The 18,588-nt window shown below is 37.3% G+C and overlaps 1 protein-coding gene across 2 annotated transcripts in view; it reads right to left on the bottom strand.

Annotated features, from left to right (window-relative positions):
- Apoltp (Apolipoprotein lipid transfer particle) overlaps nt 1-18,588 on the bottom strand; it is a 6,186,292-nt gene that overhangs the window by 4,579,265 nt on the left and 1,588,439 nt on the right. For both annotated transcript variants that reach the window (XM_081762641.1, XM_081762640.1), the window contains exon 15: nt 9,886-9,995. In XM_081762641.1, coding sequence (XP_081618767.1) covers nt 9,886-9,995 — 110 coding nt within the window. The remainder of the gene's footprint in view (nt 1-9,885; nt 9,996-18,588) is intronic.

Below are 18,588 nucleotides of genomic sequence, written 5' to 3'. Positions count from 1 at the left end.
ACCATGTGCATGGGTTTTCTCGGTGTTCTCCAATTTCCTCCCACTTTCTGCATTCAACCACTTCAATTATTTCACATCATCGCTGTCTCTCTTAGCCTTGCTGCATAACGTTGGACGTTAACTAGATATTTCCTTTCAATTTCACTTAATGTGACATTCAACTTGACATAGAAACGCAGAAAGGAAAAAAGTCAGTAGTAATATTAATTACAATTACATTGCCAATTAGTTAATATAGGGTTAAATTAAAATTTTGTTAGTATTTCACCTTCAATTAATCACAATTATCATTCATTCACCAACTTCGAATTGAATTCTACAACAAAGCTCCTTATAGCATTCCGTATAGAAAATAAGTGAAGAATGTGACGACTCGACCCGAGTGACCCGACACGAGCTAACCCGACTGACCCGACCGGACCCGTAACCCGACTCGACCCGACCCGTTTGAGAGCACTATCAGAGGGGTACAATTTACAGTACAATTTATTTTGTATGGTTTAGCATACTTTAAGGCTACCATACTTTTTGAAAACAGAAAAAACGGGACATCTTACAAATAGTAGTAAATATTGCATTTTGTATTAATTTTATCTTTCCAATTTTACTACAGTATCGCACTAGTTTTACAACTTAAAATAATGTATTAATATAGTCCATACTTAATCAACAGTGCTAAAAATTATTATAGAAGCTAGAAGCTGTTGTACAATATAAACACAATCAGTGAACATACAATATTTAGGCAAATATTATATTTTCAATATTATTACACATACCACCTTTACATGCTCTACATGTATATAAAGAAAAAAAAATCCAGATTTATGAAGTTGTTTCAAAATTTCAATAGACTGATTTATTTTTGTTAACCTAAAATGCCAACTAAAAGAAAGCAATTTGCATAATTGTTTTTCTGAAGCAGAAAAAAATGTGTTTTCGGGGCTGGTCTGCAACGTCATAAGAATTTGTTGCCACCTCGGGGTATGCATTCTTACTTTTAGTGATAAGAGTGCTACTTAGGAGGATTTAAACATTGCATGTTATATCCGGGGATGTAGCGATTGGAATAATAATAAAGATTAGAATGAAATTGTTCCTATAGTATTGTCGGAATTGAAAGCAAAAGGAATAAATCGATTTTATTATCTTTTCATAAATTTTGATATGTAATTAATAATAATAATAAAGAAAAAAACAGGACAAGAAGGAAAATTTCTGCACACCGGAACAAATTTTAAGAAACCGGGGCGTATGGTAGCCTTACATACTTATTTGCATTCGGAGTGTCAGTACGGAGCCACTACGTAGCAGAGTTGAAACAAAACCTCGTAAATAGGTTGCCAACTCAGGAAACAAAATTACCGGCACACCCTCAAAATTCTCTGTACAAATGAGAAACTGAAGACTGTATTGATCGTTATTTTATTTACCAGCAATTGCCACTTGTTTAAAATTATCGAAACAGATGAATAATACTGGATATTAATCTTTATGTAACAATAGTTGATTTATAAAATGAAATTTACTCTATAAACTTACACTTCAAACAAAGGAAATTGCTTTAAAAAGTCATTTTCTACTCTCAATAAATGTATAAAATCCTTTTACAATAAAATGTAAGTGTTATCAAATTTGTTATGTTAAATAAATAAAAAAAACTGCCATACATTAAAAAAAAATATCGGTAATGTATAATACAACGGAAATTTGTGTTTGTAAAGGCACTGTTGAAAAATTTCGATGTTCAATGTTATATTCTGGATTGCAGATTCCAAAATACCCGTCAGAAAATGGCTAATAAGTTTGTACCGGTCACCGGCCTTAATCAAAATCACAGCAAATACCGGCCAGTTAGCAACTCTACTCGTAAATCAGAATGCTGAATGCACCAAAATACTTCACCATGCATTCTATAGTTTCTGCAAAATGAGTTTAATGAAGATGATCAAATAAAACAAAATACTGTGTTATAATTTTCCCTTTAACAGTCTACTTTGTGAATTTGTTATATCTTCCACTTATCAATTTCCTGTACGAGATGAGAATAACGGTTTCTGCGCAAGATAGAAAGAAAAAAATAAATTCTTCTCATAAGGATTCAGCTCACGTAAGAAATAATGAATAAGCTTAATAATAAGAGCCAAGGAGTGATAAACTAACTCAGCAATAATGATTGTAAGTATAAATATAAACAAAAAACAAAAAACAAAAAAATAAACATTTAATTCCATCATCGTTAGAATAAGATCAATATAGTAAATCACACGATAGTGTGAACATACCAAACCACACAAAAGTGTGAACAAAGTCCTGTTAGAAAAATACTCCATAAATGCGACACATTTTTTTAATGTTTCTACCATTTATACAGTCCCCCACATTGTTTTCGTTCTGGCGGCGCCCCTAATAGAGTACAAACGAAAATTTCGACTGCACATTTCTGTGCAAACAATGTACAAGCGATTGATATAATTTGTGAATGAATTGGATATGGTGGGGGCTACCATTTAGACGGCCCCACTTTGTTTTCCTTCTGGCGGCACGATTAATTGTGTACAAACGAAAATTACGCCTGCATATTTCTGTACAAACGATTACGACAATTTGTGATTGAATTGGACATGATGGACGGGGTACCATTTAGGCAGACCCCACATTAATTTCCTCCTTGCGTCGCCTCTAATTGTGTACAAAAGAACATTTTGCCTGCACAATTCTGTACAAACGACGTACATAGGATTGCGACAACTTGTGATTGAATTGGACATGGTCGGGGGCTACCACTTAGACAGCCCCCACTTTGTTTTCGTTCTGGCGGCGCCTTTAATTGTGTACAAACAAACATTTCGCCTGCTCATTTCTGTACAAACGAAGTACAAACGAATGCGACAATTTGTGATTGAATTGGACATGGTGGGGGGCTACCACTTAGACAGCCCCCATTTTTTTTCTGTTCTGGCGGCGCCCTTAATTGTGGACAAACGAAAATTTTGCCTGTACATTTCTGTACAAACGAAGTACATGCGATTGCGACAATTTCTGACTGAATAGGACACGTTGGTGGGGGACTGCCACTTAGACAGCCCCCACTTTGTTTTCGTGCTGGCGCCGCTCCTAATTGTCTACAAACGAAAATTTTACCTCCACATTTCTGTACAAATGACGTACATAGGATTGCAAAAACTTGCGATTGAATTAGGCATTGTAGGAGGCTACGACTTAGACAGCCACCATTTTTTTCAGTTTTGGCGGCGCTCCTAATTGTGTACAAACGAAAATTTTGCCTGTACATTTCTGTACAAGCGACGTAGAAACGATTGCGACAATTTGTGATTGAATGGGACATGTTGGTGGGGGGCTACCACTTAGACAGCCCCCAATTTTTGTCGTTCTGGTGGTGCCCCTAATTGCGTGCGAACATACATTTCGCCTGCACATTTCTGTACAAACGAAGTACAAACAATTGCAACAATTTGTAATTCAATTAGACATGGTAGGGGGGGCTACCACTTAGACAGCCCCCCACTTTGTTTTCGTTCTGGTGGCGCCCCTAAGTTTGTTCAAACAAACATTTCGCTTGCATATTTCTGTACAAACGATGCACAAACGAATGCGACAACTTTTGATTGAATTGGACATGTTGGTGGGGGCTACCACTTAGACAGCCCCCAATTTGTTTTCGTTCTGGCGGCGCCCCTAATTGCGTGCGAACATACATTTCGCCTGCACATTTCTGTACAAATGAAGTACAAACAATTGCGACAATTTGTGATTCAATTGGACCTGGGTGGGGGGGCTACCACTTAGACAGCCCCCATTTTTTCTGTTCTGGCGACGCCCCCAATTGTGTACAAACGAAAATTTCGCCTGCACATTTCTGTTCAAACGAAGTGCAGACGATTGCGATAATTTGTGATTGAATAGGACATGTTGGTGGGGGGCTACCAGTTAGACGCTCCCCAATTTGTTTTCGTTCTGGCGGCGCCCCTGTTAGTGTACAAACGAAAATTTGGCTTGCACATTTCTGTACAAACAATGTACAAACGATTGCGGCAATTTCTGATTCAATTGGACATGGTAGGGGCTACCATTTAGGGGAACTCCCTCGAGAAGAATCACTCTACTTATTTATTGCAAAAAGCAGAATTTAAAAATTCGCATTCGTTCAAAGTTATCGTTGGAATTAACAGCCGTTTGTATGTACATACTAATATCGATAAGTTGCACTACGCGATCCCAATTAATACTTCATATACCCGCGCCACACACACACTAGCATATGTACACACGAAAGTATACCTGGTAGTATCCACATGCTTAAGCCGGAAACTAGAAACAAAAAAAAAAAACACACACACACACAGAGAAAGAGAGAGAGAGAGAGAGAATATCTTGTTGTACCTTTATACTGAATGCACCATTACTCACAAAATCAGTTAAAAAAGAAAAAGGAAATGAGTTGTAAATGAAACTTTCAAAGATTGGTACCACTGCTGCGTGTCACACATGAGATTGTTCCATAATGATTGATTCGTAATATGATGTATATGGGTTTCTTAATGGTAGTATAACAAAATGCCTTCAAATTGACCACTAAATAAAAAGTGAAATTTATTTTTCAAATTTTGTAAAATCGAAGACGGTGGGCATTATGGGAACAGTCTACAATAACAATATATGCAAATAAATATTAATATACTTCACGTTTTCCAGTGGGTGCAAGAAAGCTTCGAATAGTGTTTGTTGTGATAATGATTAGCTGATGTAAATATATATATATATATATATATATATATATGTATATATATATATATATATATATATATATATATATATATATATATATATATATATATGTATATATATATATATATATATATATATATATATATATATATATATATATATATATATATATATATATATTTCAGTTTTTTTAAAATAATGCATAAAGCACATGAGAGGTGGTGAAAGAGAACGTATTATCCGTTTAATACGTACTAGAAAAAGAGTTAAAATTTCGGTGAAATTTATTAGAGAAGTGAAACAATGAAAACGAGGAAGCAGGTATATTTAATCAGGGGTATGTATCAGAGGGTGGTAATCAGCAAATTTTCCCGAATGTGCCTATTAGAGAGACTATCTTGCCAGAAATGCCGTAAAATTTCTATGCAATTTTGCCCTTTTGTCTATCATCACCTCTGAAACGGAAAGAGAGAGAAAGAGAGAGATGTTCCCGGAACTGAGAGTGAGGTGCTTCCATTCAAATCAACGAGTTGACAAATAGACGCTTACATAATGAGAATGCGGAATACAAAGTATAAACCATCAAAGTGATAATTACAAGTATTATCACCTAAGGTTCCGGAACCGTGACGGTCAATGAGACATGATCCGATGTCGAACGTCGAGAAATAATTTGATAATGAAATGTTATTGTCTCGTCTCCTTTCGTCTAATTTTCTTTCGTAAACTTCATAATAATAGAAGTAAAATGTCATGCGACTTCGAAATGTAACGAAGTATACAAGTTAGAATTGATAATTGGACAAGAGAGGGCTATGGAATGCTTTCGAGACATTTAAAAAGCGATGAGTCCAGACAATGACAAGTCACTTCTCGTCTCGGAAAACGACACGAGACAGATGCTTTGTCTCGTCTCGTCTCGGATTTAACAAAGCCTATATTGTCTCGCCCATGCTGAATTGGAAACCTCTTGTGTCAAGTGTGACATGTGGGTCAAGATGTGTAAGTCGGTTAGTGCGTCGTGGGTCAACATGATATGACCCACTGCAATCTACCACCCACCGTGACCCACCATAAACCAGCGATCCACCATAACCTACAGACTCACTACGACCCACCGACAAACTGTGCTTAGTGCATTGTATATAGCATCGAATGAACAATGGCGAATTTGTCTATAATTTAGTTTTAGGGTCACTATTTTTATCTTTTTTGGGTTTTGTTTCTATTTTCTTACATGAGATGACTATATCTCACAAGGAAAAAGCAGACTTTGTTAAATGAACTTTCGCGAGGTAGTAGTGCATATTTAAAGCGTTAATATTACAAACTGGGAGAGCGCAATAACCAGAAATAGCCTTGAAAACGTGTCTTAAAGTTTCGACTCTCCGTATATATGATACGACACCTAAAATTACCAAGTAACGGTATGGCAGAGTGTGGAACATTCACGAGTCACGCGTAAAGGGTCGCGAGTTCGATTTCCGCTCGAGTTAACTTTTTCTTTTTGCTTTTACCAATAAAGTATTCGTTTTTAACTACAAGTAAAATAATAATTCACCATATGTTTATAATGCATGAAACAATAGGAATTTTTAAATCAGTTGTAAAACTGTTCAATGTTTCATGTGAACTACATACAAATATAACCTATTTCATAAATTCGTTAAATGAAAAATGTTCTTGACGATTCGTGTCTATATCTGTGAACAGAGTTCGAATTGCAATGGGGATAATTCGGAAATCCCCTTTGGCTATAGCATTCATCAAGTATTCCCTAGCGGATTTCCCCCGCATCCCTCTTTCAATTCGTACACTGTCCACAGATATAGACACGAAACTTCGGACATAACGACTATGGTAACCGTAATACAGCTAGTGATATCAATATATTTATGAAATAGGTTATATTTTGTGTCTAGTTCACATGAAACATTGAAAAGTTGTACAACTGATTTGAAAATTCCTATCGTTTAGAATATATGAACATATAGTGAATTAATATCTTACTTGTAACGTCAGTCCTGTTTTCCTAGACGAGACGTGACAGGTCCTTGTCTGGACTCGTCGCGTTTTAAATGTCTTGAAAGCATTCCATAGCCCTCTCTTGTCCGATTATCAATTCTAACTTGTAAACTTCGTTACATTTCGAAGCCGCATGGCTTCCAATTTTACTTCTATTATTATGAGGTTTACAAAAGAAATTTAGACGAAAGGAGACTAGACAACAATTTGTCTCGTTTCGGAAACACGAGATGACACCGGGATAGCCACGAAACCAGTGGCGGATCTAGAAGGTAAAAACTGGGAGGCTGCCTGAATTTAGACTATGATAAGTATATCTTGACCTTACTATAAATTTTCAAAACTATATAAATAATAGCTTAAATTATTTTCGTCAATCTAAAAGTAGGGGGTCTAAGCCCCCGCCCAGAACTAGATCCGCCACTGCACAAGACGAAACACAAGCTTTTTCTCGCATCTCTAAGATGAGACATTTTCACATGACGGGACGAAACAAGTAGCCATGTTGTGTCTAGCGCATCATAACTATTCCTTTTATAAAATTCTGTTTTCATCTCATTATCAAGTTATTTCTCGAAATCCGATCTCGGATCATCATCTTTTCATTGACCGTCATTGTTTCCTTCACTAACTTGTGTTCATAATTGTATTTTTTTTAAATCATTCTATTTTCTACGCTTTTCATTCCAAGTTCAGTCTACGATTTTCATTCTACCACTTGTGAAGTGGAATTAAGATATGATAGGTTATAATGGTGGTGTGATGTTTGTTATGTGTCTATTTGTTTGAAGCCAGTTTATATTAGGCAATCGATATTATGTGAGGTTAATTGCATTCATCTATTACTACTTAATTGTGTACGTATGGTATATCTATAAGTGTACTGTTCTAGGTTTCCCTTCGTAGAACAAAGTTGTTTGGAGGCACTAGATTAGTGTAATGGAATTGTATATTAGTCTAGGCATGTATCTTTGATGGGGAAGTGGAAGTTAGAACTACAGCATGAAGTGTGGAAAGAGGGATCTTTCTTTTTCTCTTGAAATGTCTGTCATTGCTTGTTCCGTTCACTGTATCGCTATCTGTCCTCACTGCTTCCTTCAGGCGATATTCAGCGTGCCTTGGTGGCTAGACACTGCATAGCAAAGCTCACGAGTGAAATATGCATGATTCACTGTGTAACGCAGGGTTGCAATAACTTCGTTTTGTCGTTAACAAATATAGTGCTTTTGGTGTCTTGAATATCAATAAAACTGGTTGTGGAAAATATAACTCAATACGAATCTGCTAAAAGTCTACTTATATAGTTTAATATTGTAGTCTCAATATGGTCCCTCATCCCGAAACTTGTGATTGTTTTCACAGAACACATTTGGGGAGAGGGTGAGCTGTGTAAGTCACAATATTTTGGCATTCGTGATATTAGTGATATATTGTTCGGATCTTGGAACCTTAGATGATAACGCTTCCAATTATTACTTTGCTGTTTTATGCGTTTTGTATTCGGCATTCTTATTATGTAAGCATCTGTTTGTCATTTCGAACACTTCAATGGAAGCACCACACTCTCAGTTCCGGGAGCATCTCTCTCTCTCTCTCTCTCACACTGCAATACGCACTCTCTCACTGCAATATTTCTGAAGAAATTTGCCTATCGTAGAGACTCACATGGGCGAAATTCGGGAAAATTTCCAGTTTTTCCGGTCACCATCCTCTGATACAACCCCTGATTAAATATACTTGCTTCCTCATTTTCATTGTCTCGCATCCCTAATAAATTTTACCGAAATTTTTAAATCGTTTTCACTTAACATATTAAACGGGTAATACGCTCTCTTTTACAACCTTTCATGTGCTATGTGCATTATTAAAAAAATAAAAATATACTACTTGGAGCAGAATCGAAAAGCTATTCTTTGAATTTGTGATCAAGCGCCTTAACCACTACAACAAAATCGTTACTTGGTAAATGCTTAGTTGTTGACATATTTGTTGTATTTGTATTTTATGTTCCCACTTCGACAATTTTTAGTCTTTTCTCTCCGTTTAGCAGCTGTTTCTGGCTTTCTCTTTCGGCGTCGTCCTTTATTTACACTGTGCACTATTCGTATTCACAGCTTGTGCCCCTCTGCAATGTCTTATTCAGGTTAGACTCTTATTCTTGTCCCTCAGTAAACATTTGATTGATTTAATTCTCATACTCTCCATGGATGGAGCGCAGGAATGCCAGACAAAAAAACAGGTGTACACTTACTTTCCTGACAGATAATACCTAGTCGTACGTACGGGGCATAACTACAATATGGATACTGTCTCGAGGTTTAAGGCAACATACATACGTACAATCTATATACTGCATACGTCCAATCCATACTACAAAAGGCTATACGTATGCGATATACGTAAAATCCGTATACTTCATACAGGCAACTTATAAGCTACATACATCCATTCCATACATTACATATGGCCAATCTGTACGCGAAATTCGTATAATCTATATACTGCATGCCTACAGTCTGTAAGCTGCATATGTGCACTTCGTATGGTATATATGAAAATTCTGCATGCTGTATTTGGACAAGCTGTGTGCGACATAAGGAAAATCTGTATAGTACATACGTACAATACGTATACTGTATCTAGTCGTACGTACTGTATCTAATCGTAAGTACAATATAAATTCTGTATCCTGGTTCAACGGAAGAAACATACGTACAAAACGTATATTGCATACTTCCTGAAATTATTCTCCGTCCTGATAGCCAGTGTACGTCATTATTATTAATCCATATGCTACATGCCGTCCTGACGTCACAAATCTAGATATTACTTCCGTATATACTTGTTACTGCAAATGACGTCATATGACTGACGTAATTGCACTTATGCGGACAGTACGTATAACACATTCTTTTTCAGCTATACGTTTGCTGCAGGATGTTATATACGGTTTACGTTCTGTCCAAAAACCACAGGAATTACGAATGTAACCTACGTTTTTAAGTATGCTACCTACATTTTTTCTCAGTGTACAGTAACTTACACAAATATATTAAAATACAGGCTACGTTTAAAATGTAATGATTATAACAATTGTCAAGACGAGCATACCTCAAGTATGTTTATTGATTCCCCAAAGAGATCCATGGTGAAGTTGAGTTTTGCCGAACGAGGTATATATGACTTCGGTGAAAATATTAAATTGCTCTCCAAACTTGCACCTGAAATAGAAGAAAATGTGATATATTATCATTATATATATATATATATATATATATATATATATATATATATATATATATATATATATATATATATAGGGTAAGTCAAAAGTCCTTGGACACTTGCATAAGTTTAAAAATCGACGGGAAAAGTAAAAAGTGATGATGTGAACAGAGGTTTGATGAGGGGCCGCAACATTTGGAGTGTATGTCATTCATGGCCGTCATCTTGAAATCCGCCATTTTTATGATTCAAGTCATTTTCTAAAATAGGAAGAGGGGTGCATGACACATCAAATAACACTAGCATGAGTTCAGGAATTTACTGCTGTAATTTGTTTTTTTTTTCTATCGTGTACAGTTTAGAAGTTATTAATCTTCAAAGTGGGAAATTACCTTGACACTGAGCCAGTTCTCTCTTTGTTCCAGGTGATCTAAAATGGGTCTGACACGTGAACAGAAGATAGAAATTATCCTTATAACAGGGGAACGCAGCTACCGAACAATAGCAGCTGACTACAACAGACGGCACCCAGACAGAGAACCGGTATCGCACAGCACGGTGACTCACGGGATCACCAAGTTCCGGGAGATGGGCTCTGTTCAAGATAGGGCACGTAGTGGACGACCAAAGGCTGCCACCAATGAGGAAACTGCAACGGCGGTTGTTGTGTCGTTTGTGAGAAGTCCTAAACGAAGTGTCCGTCGTGTGTCCCTAGCATGTGCAATAAGCCAATCCTCCGTTGTCCGGATATTGTACGCCAATCAGTGGCATCCTTACAAGCTGCACATGCAACATAAACTGAACGAGGATGACCCTGATCGCCTGTTGGAGATCTGCATGTGTGCTACTGAACAACACGAACTTGATTCTGCGTTTGCCAAGGGCATGCTGTTCAGCGACTAGGCGTATTTCACTTTGAACGGGGAGATTAATCGACATAATTGTCGATACCGGTGTGACGCAAATTCGAACTCGGTTGACCCGAATCGAGAACATAGTCCAGCGAAGGTGATGGTGTTGTGTGGCATATGGGACACCCGCATCATTGGGCCATTTTTCATTTACAACACCTTAACTGCACCACAGTATCTGATGCTGCTGCAGGACCTTGTGTTCCCTGCCACACTGAACGCTGACGGCATTTTCTCATCTTATTTTCAACACGATGGAGCCCCTCCACACTATGGACTTGGTGTCCGTGAATGGTTGGATGAACAACTCCCAGGGAACTTGATTGGTCGCCGTGGTCCCGTGGTGTGGCCGTCCAGATCCCCTGACATACTGCCCCTTGATTTTTATCTATGGGGACATCTTAAGCAGATAGTTTATACTGAGACAATCCGTGATTTGAGACACCTGGAGGAACGCATCCAACACGCCTGTGACCAAATTTCAGGAGACATTCTCCTCCGTGTGCAGTCAGAGTGGTTGCGGCGACTACAGACGTGCATTGCACGGGATGGACAACATGTAGAACATATGTTGTAGCATTCAGTATCAATATAATTTCCCACCTTTGAATATTAATAATTTCTAAACTGTACAAGATAGAAAAAAAATACACAACTAAATTTCTGAGCTCAAGCTAGAGTTATTTGATGTGTCATACACTCCCCTTCCCATTTAAAAAAACTGATTTGAATCCAAAATGTCGTATTTCAAGATGGCGGCGATGAATGCATACACTCGAAATGTTGCGCCCTCTTATAAAACCTCTGTTCCCATCATCACGTTTTACTTTTCCCGTCGATTTTCGAACTTATACAGGTGTCCAATGACTTTTGACTCGCTATATATATATATATATATATATATATATATATATATATATATATATATATATATATATATATATATATATATATAAGGTAAGTCCGTTAGAGATGGACACTGGCTGAGATGAACTAGGGCCGTAGTTCTTAAACTACCCACCAGAGTGCAGCTTTAATATTGATGTAGTGTCATGACGGATGTATGCTATACATTGTGTGCTTTTTTTGAAGCAGAATTCCACACATTTCTTCAGAAAACGAGATTTTTTTTTCAGGTATGTCATTTTTTTTACCACATTTCATTGAAAGCATTATTCAACTTTATTCATGTAGATTTATTCTTGGACAACATAGGAAATATAAGAATGTTTCTTATTTGCCTGAAAAATTTTCAAGTATATATATGTAAACAAAAAAAACAAAAAACATGATACAACGTACGGTACAGTGTAATTACTAGCACCTATTTATCTTCTTAAAACATAAAACATACGTACTCTTGCTATTTACGAATGTTTCTTTTCCTAAATTCCATGTTAGAAGGAAAGTTCGTTTTTAGAATTTCTACATTTCTACTTTTGTTTAATCAACATTAGATTATATGAGATCAATATTTGATTTCAGTAAAAACTTCGGAGCTGTACAATATCAACTTTATTACTATAACATATTTAAAAAAAACAAACCCCAATTTATTTATTTAATTATTGTTTAGTTTCTGCATATTGTCCATCACTCCCACAATGCATGATCCATCAAACCCATAGTACTATGGGTTAGATGGACCACTCAGCTACTTTTGCAAGTTTAAATTTCGGGAGAAAGATATCTTTTTAATCCTAAGGATCTTTTATTATGGTTAATGAAAGTCCTTTGTTGGATTTCGTGCAGAAGAACATGTTATACATACACAATAATTCGAGATATTGGAGGCACACAAAGTGGTCCATCCATATATATCCTAAGATATTTTCTGCAGCGACAGATTTCTGGTGGTAACATGATAGGTGTAATTGTAAGGAAGATAAAACGGCAATATGCTGGGAGCTGAACAGACAGTGACAATAGTATAAAATGGGTACCCATTCTGATTTCTTAAAAGAGATAATTGTTAGCTCTCAAGTATGTTGTGCGTGCGTGACAAACGTATCAGCTGTACTGGGTATATCAAAGAGAAAATCTGAAATGTATCTCGACAAAACTAGAATGAAAACTGTGCTCTTAAAACAAATGAGTGACAGGTTCTTCTATGCATTGATGCTGATCGTCTCTCAGAACTACAGTGCGGCAGTGACTTAAGTGACGGCGAAACGTAAGCACTACCTTCCGCAACCTGTGTCGATAATCGTAGTCCGCTGTGAGTCATATGAAATCATCATAGGTTTTGGGATTGCGCATATAAAACCGAAGGTTAATAATGGACCTTCGTTTCAGCATGACGCCATTGGTGCCGTATATATGCAACATTGACTTCTTATAACTAGAAACATAGGATATGGTCAGATAAAACATTGGTCAATTATTTCAAACCAAGAGCTATGATTGTTTGTGGGGGACTCTCAAAGAAACATACAATTCGCATCGTATCAGCCCAACCATGAAACACGCATTTGCTTTGTCATACTGTGAAGATATGTGTATTTGAACACATAATGAATTTTTTTATTTCGAACTTTGGGACATTTTATTTTACAATTCAATACAATGGAAAGCATAATCGTTCATTTAAAGTTGAACCACATTTCGATTTTTTTTAAGTTCATATGCTTTTCCTACTAGCAAGTTTTCTTGCTTTCTGTCATTTCATTCTTACACATCTTATCTCTTAATCAGTAAAACGAATGATTCTTTCCCTGTCAGCAATCCTATCATCACCCCACCTTTGGTTAATCTATAAGCACGCACTTTTCACCGAGACTGAAGAAATAGTCAACGACCCAGGATGTCAACCCGAAGGGACATTGAAACAAGCCATTGAGACACTTTTGGAAGAGGTAGTCTGTATCGTATGAGAGACGAGTCAACATGTAGGAGCACGAGCCACGATTCCGAATTTACGAGGAGTTTATCTTGCTCTAACTTAGAGAGCACTTTGCCTTAGCAAACGTTGTATTTATCAGTTGCAATGGATAATCCGTTTAAGAGTAATTTCGACTTTGATTAAATTTACTGGCGCGTTATCTGAGCTTTCAGACTGACAAGGGCGACTGCACATGGTGGAATGCTGTGAGACTAGTGCCTTATTTATAACCCTTTATCTTGTGCACTGCACATGGCAGAGATGTGGATTTAACTTGTGTGGATGCACACATATCTGTAACCCTCGATTTTTGTCATCTAGCTGTACGTAATTAAGATTCATTTTTGCATTAGTTTGTTCGCCGCCCACCGTTAGAATTTGCTGAAATACTATTTGTTTTACCACCCTCCCTCCACTCTCTCAATTTCTGTTATTTTGTTTTTATCTGCATTTTAGCAATACTGTTTAGAGATATTTAGAGAAAATTGCAAATTCTGGTATTATGGCACAAGGTCGTCTTACGTTACTAGATTCGATTGTGCGCCCCACATTTTTTCACGGCAAGTATGGGGAAGACGTTATTCGTTTTTTTTTTTTTTTGAGTATTTTGAATCTTGCTGTGTCATTTATGAGTTCAACGACGTCAAGAAGTATCATTTGCTGCCATATCTATTACGGGACGGGGCCTTGTCGTGGTTTTTAGTATTAACTAGAACAGACGAATTTGTGAACTGGTCGTATGTAGACATAAAGAGATGTATGATTACATTATTTGGAGGTTTTGTAGTTAACAAAGTTACGGAAGATACCCTTCGATCTAGAGATCTAAAAGAAGGGGAACCCATTATGACATATATTTATGACAAGCTAGATCTCATGCTTTGTTTCGATAAAGCTATGCCTATACAGCAACAATTTAATTTTCTAATTGAATTATTATTGCCCCAATACTTTAAACTCACATTAATACATCGTTTTCGTCGGGTGATGCGTTGTGTGAATTTTTATTACAAGAACAGTCAGTTGAGTTAATTGTGAATTATAAGACGCTTATTAAAGCTAAGTCGAAAGAACTAATCTTGCAGTACAGTACATCGGAATTTATCGCTAAGATAGATGATGTTTCGTTGCGCGATAATTCTCATGTTTCATTTCCTCTCGAAGAACAACAGCAGAGAAAAGCAAAGGTCGCAGTTTTACATCATGATATCTCATCCGCTGTGAAAGAATGCGGTAATCAACAGTCTGTAAATTCTATCCCGCTTCTTCAACAAAAATGTAACTCTTTTTCTTATTTTTGTTCTTCTGAATGTAAGAACCACATGGATAATAATATGCACAACAGAATGAGCTCTACAACTAGTACTTACGTTATATCTAAGAACCAACAGAACAGGTGCAAAGAGAATCATTGTAGGTCTTACGCAAATAATAATATACACTGTCCAGCTAAAACGTTAGTTTACAATATGGCACAATTCAAGGGAAGTGATAATTGTAATATTCCAAATAGCGAAAATAATTCAGGGAATAGTGGGATACCTGCTTTTAAGGCCCACACGATAACTACGCCTATTGTTAGGGATAGGATTCTGCCTTGTATCAAAATCACTATTGCAAATAAAGAGTATAAAGCTTTGTTGGATTCTGGTCGTCAAATTTCTATTTGTGCTAGAGAGCTTCTTCCTCCTAACACTAGAATTGTTAAAAGACGTACTATCATCCGTGGAATCACGGGTAAAGGACTTGAAACTAACACGTTAGCTGTGCTGGAGTTCAATATGGACAGCTATTCATTTACGCATACTTTTAGAGTTGTAGATAAATTTGTATCTTCTGTTTTGTTGGAAAATGATTGGTTACTTCCTCAACATGCTACTCTTAACCAGGACCCACTGATTACGCGCTACCTGAGAGTCATGCTATAAGGACAGTTTCCGAACAAACAGCGAACTTAATGCAAGCGTATTTCATAACGGCGAAATTTGTTACTTTACCACCAAAATCTAGTGTTTCAGTACCTGTTCGTAAAATTAATGATTTAGTGGGAGTTAAGAATATTTTGCAACCCAATGAGAAAATTTGTTCTAAAGCTGAAATTTTTGTCAATGAGTCTAGAATGGATTCTGTTAATCCTGTCATTAGCAAAATGAAATCTTTGAGTTTTACGTTCCACGGTTATGCCGGTTAGGCTAAAGGAGACGGTGATGATAGGAGATGAGTGAAATGCTGGAATGAAGAAAGTGGGAGGTAACGGGAGAACCCCGAGAAAACCCACGAACACGGTGTTTGTCCACCACAAATTTCACTTGGTGGGGACTGGGATCGAACCCGGGACCCCAAGCACCAGAGGCGAACGCTCTACTACTGGGCATCCTGTCATTACAGTAGTCAACCCAACCCACAAAAAGTTGTTAAATGAAAAGAAAAAAAAAGAAAATATAGAAAAAAGACAGAAAGACAAATTGAATGGATCCTTTTTTACTGCTAAATTTCTATCAAAAAGAGCCAACATTAAAAGTCCAAATTCTATCATAATGAAAACTTACAAATGTTAAAAAAATGGATATTGGTTCCTTATAAACGTAGCAAATTTTACATATTTTGCATTTCATACGTGAATAAATCAAATTGAAGAATTATAGGATGGAAATGAAATTTGTCTAAAATTAATATTTAAAAAATCTCTTGAGATAACCCAAAAGGGGCCATTTTCTAGTCATTTTTGAAAATTTGTCTGTTCCGAATATCGACTCTCGATTTCACCTATTGCGGATATAACGTTGTAATTCTCAATGATAGAATGTACACGTCAGAGCTGAAACGGTTCATCGCAGTGACACGGTGATTCGATTGAGACTCTCATTTGGCGTAGGAGACCCGTGTTCGATTTCCGGCAGGAGTTCATGTGGCTCGTATTCCACGTTAATCAGTAGGTCCACCTCTCATATAACTTCGCTGCTGAAATGGACGTTGACATCAACTGAACATCTCAACTCGATTGAGATTCGGTAACCCACAAGAAAAAATCAGACATTACATATTTCCTTGACATTGAGTGGGTGTTTGTGTGTTAGAGAAAGAGAAAAGAGAAAGATGCAAGACATGATAATAAACGTCAAGATAAATGGATAGAGAGAGAGAAAGAGAGAGGAATATGAAATCTCCTTACTATTACTCAGTATGATGAAGACTGCACAAACTGTTTATTCGGATTCTCGACTTGTAACTTCTCCAACAAACGTTGGTAGCGAATGTTTTATGAGAAAAACTTAGTACCTGATAGGGATCGAAACCGAGATTTTCCGTTTGCAAGTATACGACGGTACCAATACACCAACGGCTACTCCACCCGAGACATATTTAACAAAACGTATAATGTTTCTTTCTAAGAACAATAACATGAAAAGTGGATACTACAGACCAATTAAGTGTTTCGGGTTATCCTAGTAGCCACCATAGTTATTATTTTTTTCTTTCCCAACCCACGTTTGTAAATCGTCTCTATCATGATACAGGTGTTTGCCTCCACATTCTTACGGTTTGCTCGTTTATTATCAGAAATCACTCTTCCATTTTTCACGATCACTTTGTGAAAAACAGACCTTTCTCTTGACCACAATTCGAACCTACTAAGATCGGTTCTGCTCTTTGCAACGAATTGGCTTCTTTCTGTAGAGTTATTTACATCAAAGAGGACGGAGAAATTCATTCATTCGATTGCCTGGAAACAAATTAGTGCCCACTAATAAACGAAATAACACACAATGCAGGAAACATTAAAGAAATAGTAGCATTCTGTGCAATGGTTACGCTGTTCAAGTTCAAACTTCATGCCGTAAACGTCGCATGGCCCATTTGCTGGCAAATGTCGATGGTCGATATAGAGACGCGGCGAAGGATTGCCGCTACAGTGCCGCTAGTAGAAAAATATATCTATAATCTGGGTATTGAAGTTACCACCCCATAGCAGCAAAGCGCAGTATTTTAGTCCGCTCTATTTCGATTCGCCTAGGAGAATCGCAAATAGACCAACACGAACTATCGTCAGTCATTTGGATGCGGCTATTATTATATACTAGCTGAATATAATCATTCTTTGAATGGGGGCAGTATTTTTAAATTAACGCCTGTGGGAGTATCTCCATTTATTTCAGCGACCGCGAAAAGTATGGAGTTGGTACTAATATCGGTCGTTTTGGGCTGTTTTTACTGGTCTCGGTATCCCCCAGTTGCCCACCGACTGGCATACAATGATATATGAATTCGGAAGTCATCGCTAATGTAAGTGTCAATATTTTTCTCACCGACCGCGAAAATTATGGATTTGGCACGTAATATCGGTCATTTTCGATTACGTTTACGTCTCGGTGTCCCTCTCCGGTGACTCCGGCCCGCAGCCAGATAGGGTGAATTTGGAATTAATGCGATTTGAGTTTCACGAGTGATTTCAGCAACCGCCAAAATCACGAATTCGAAAGTCATATCGGTCATTTTCTATTACTTTTACATGTCCCGGTAAACGCCCCCCTCAGACCTCTGGTTCTAATTTTAACAAAAATGCTTCCCCTTGTTCTGGGACCTGGACAAAAGGATCCGTGCCAAAATTTAGTAACTCTCGTTCAACTTGTCTGGTCCGCAGGTAGGTCCCAGTAAACTCCTGCCTTCCCTGAGACTCCCTGGTTCGAAATTTATAAAAGCGCTCCGTCTTGATCTGGGGCCTGAACCAAGGTTCCTGAGACCAAATTTTGGTAACTGTTGGTCCACTAGTCTTGCTCCCAGGCCGCACACAACCAT

Source organism: Thermobia domestica, chromosome 6 (assembly GCF_964235325.1).
Source record: "Thermobia domestica chromosome 6, izTheDome1.hap1.1, whole genome shotgun sequence".
Lineage (NCBI taxonomy): Eukaryota > Metazoa > Arthropoda > Insecta > Zygentoma > Lepismatidae > Thermobia > Thermobia domestica.
The sequence above is the reverse complement of the archived record's forward strand: the minus strand, read 5'-3'. Positions and strand labels throughout refer to the sequence as shown.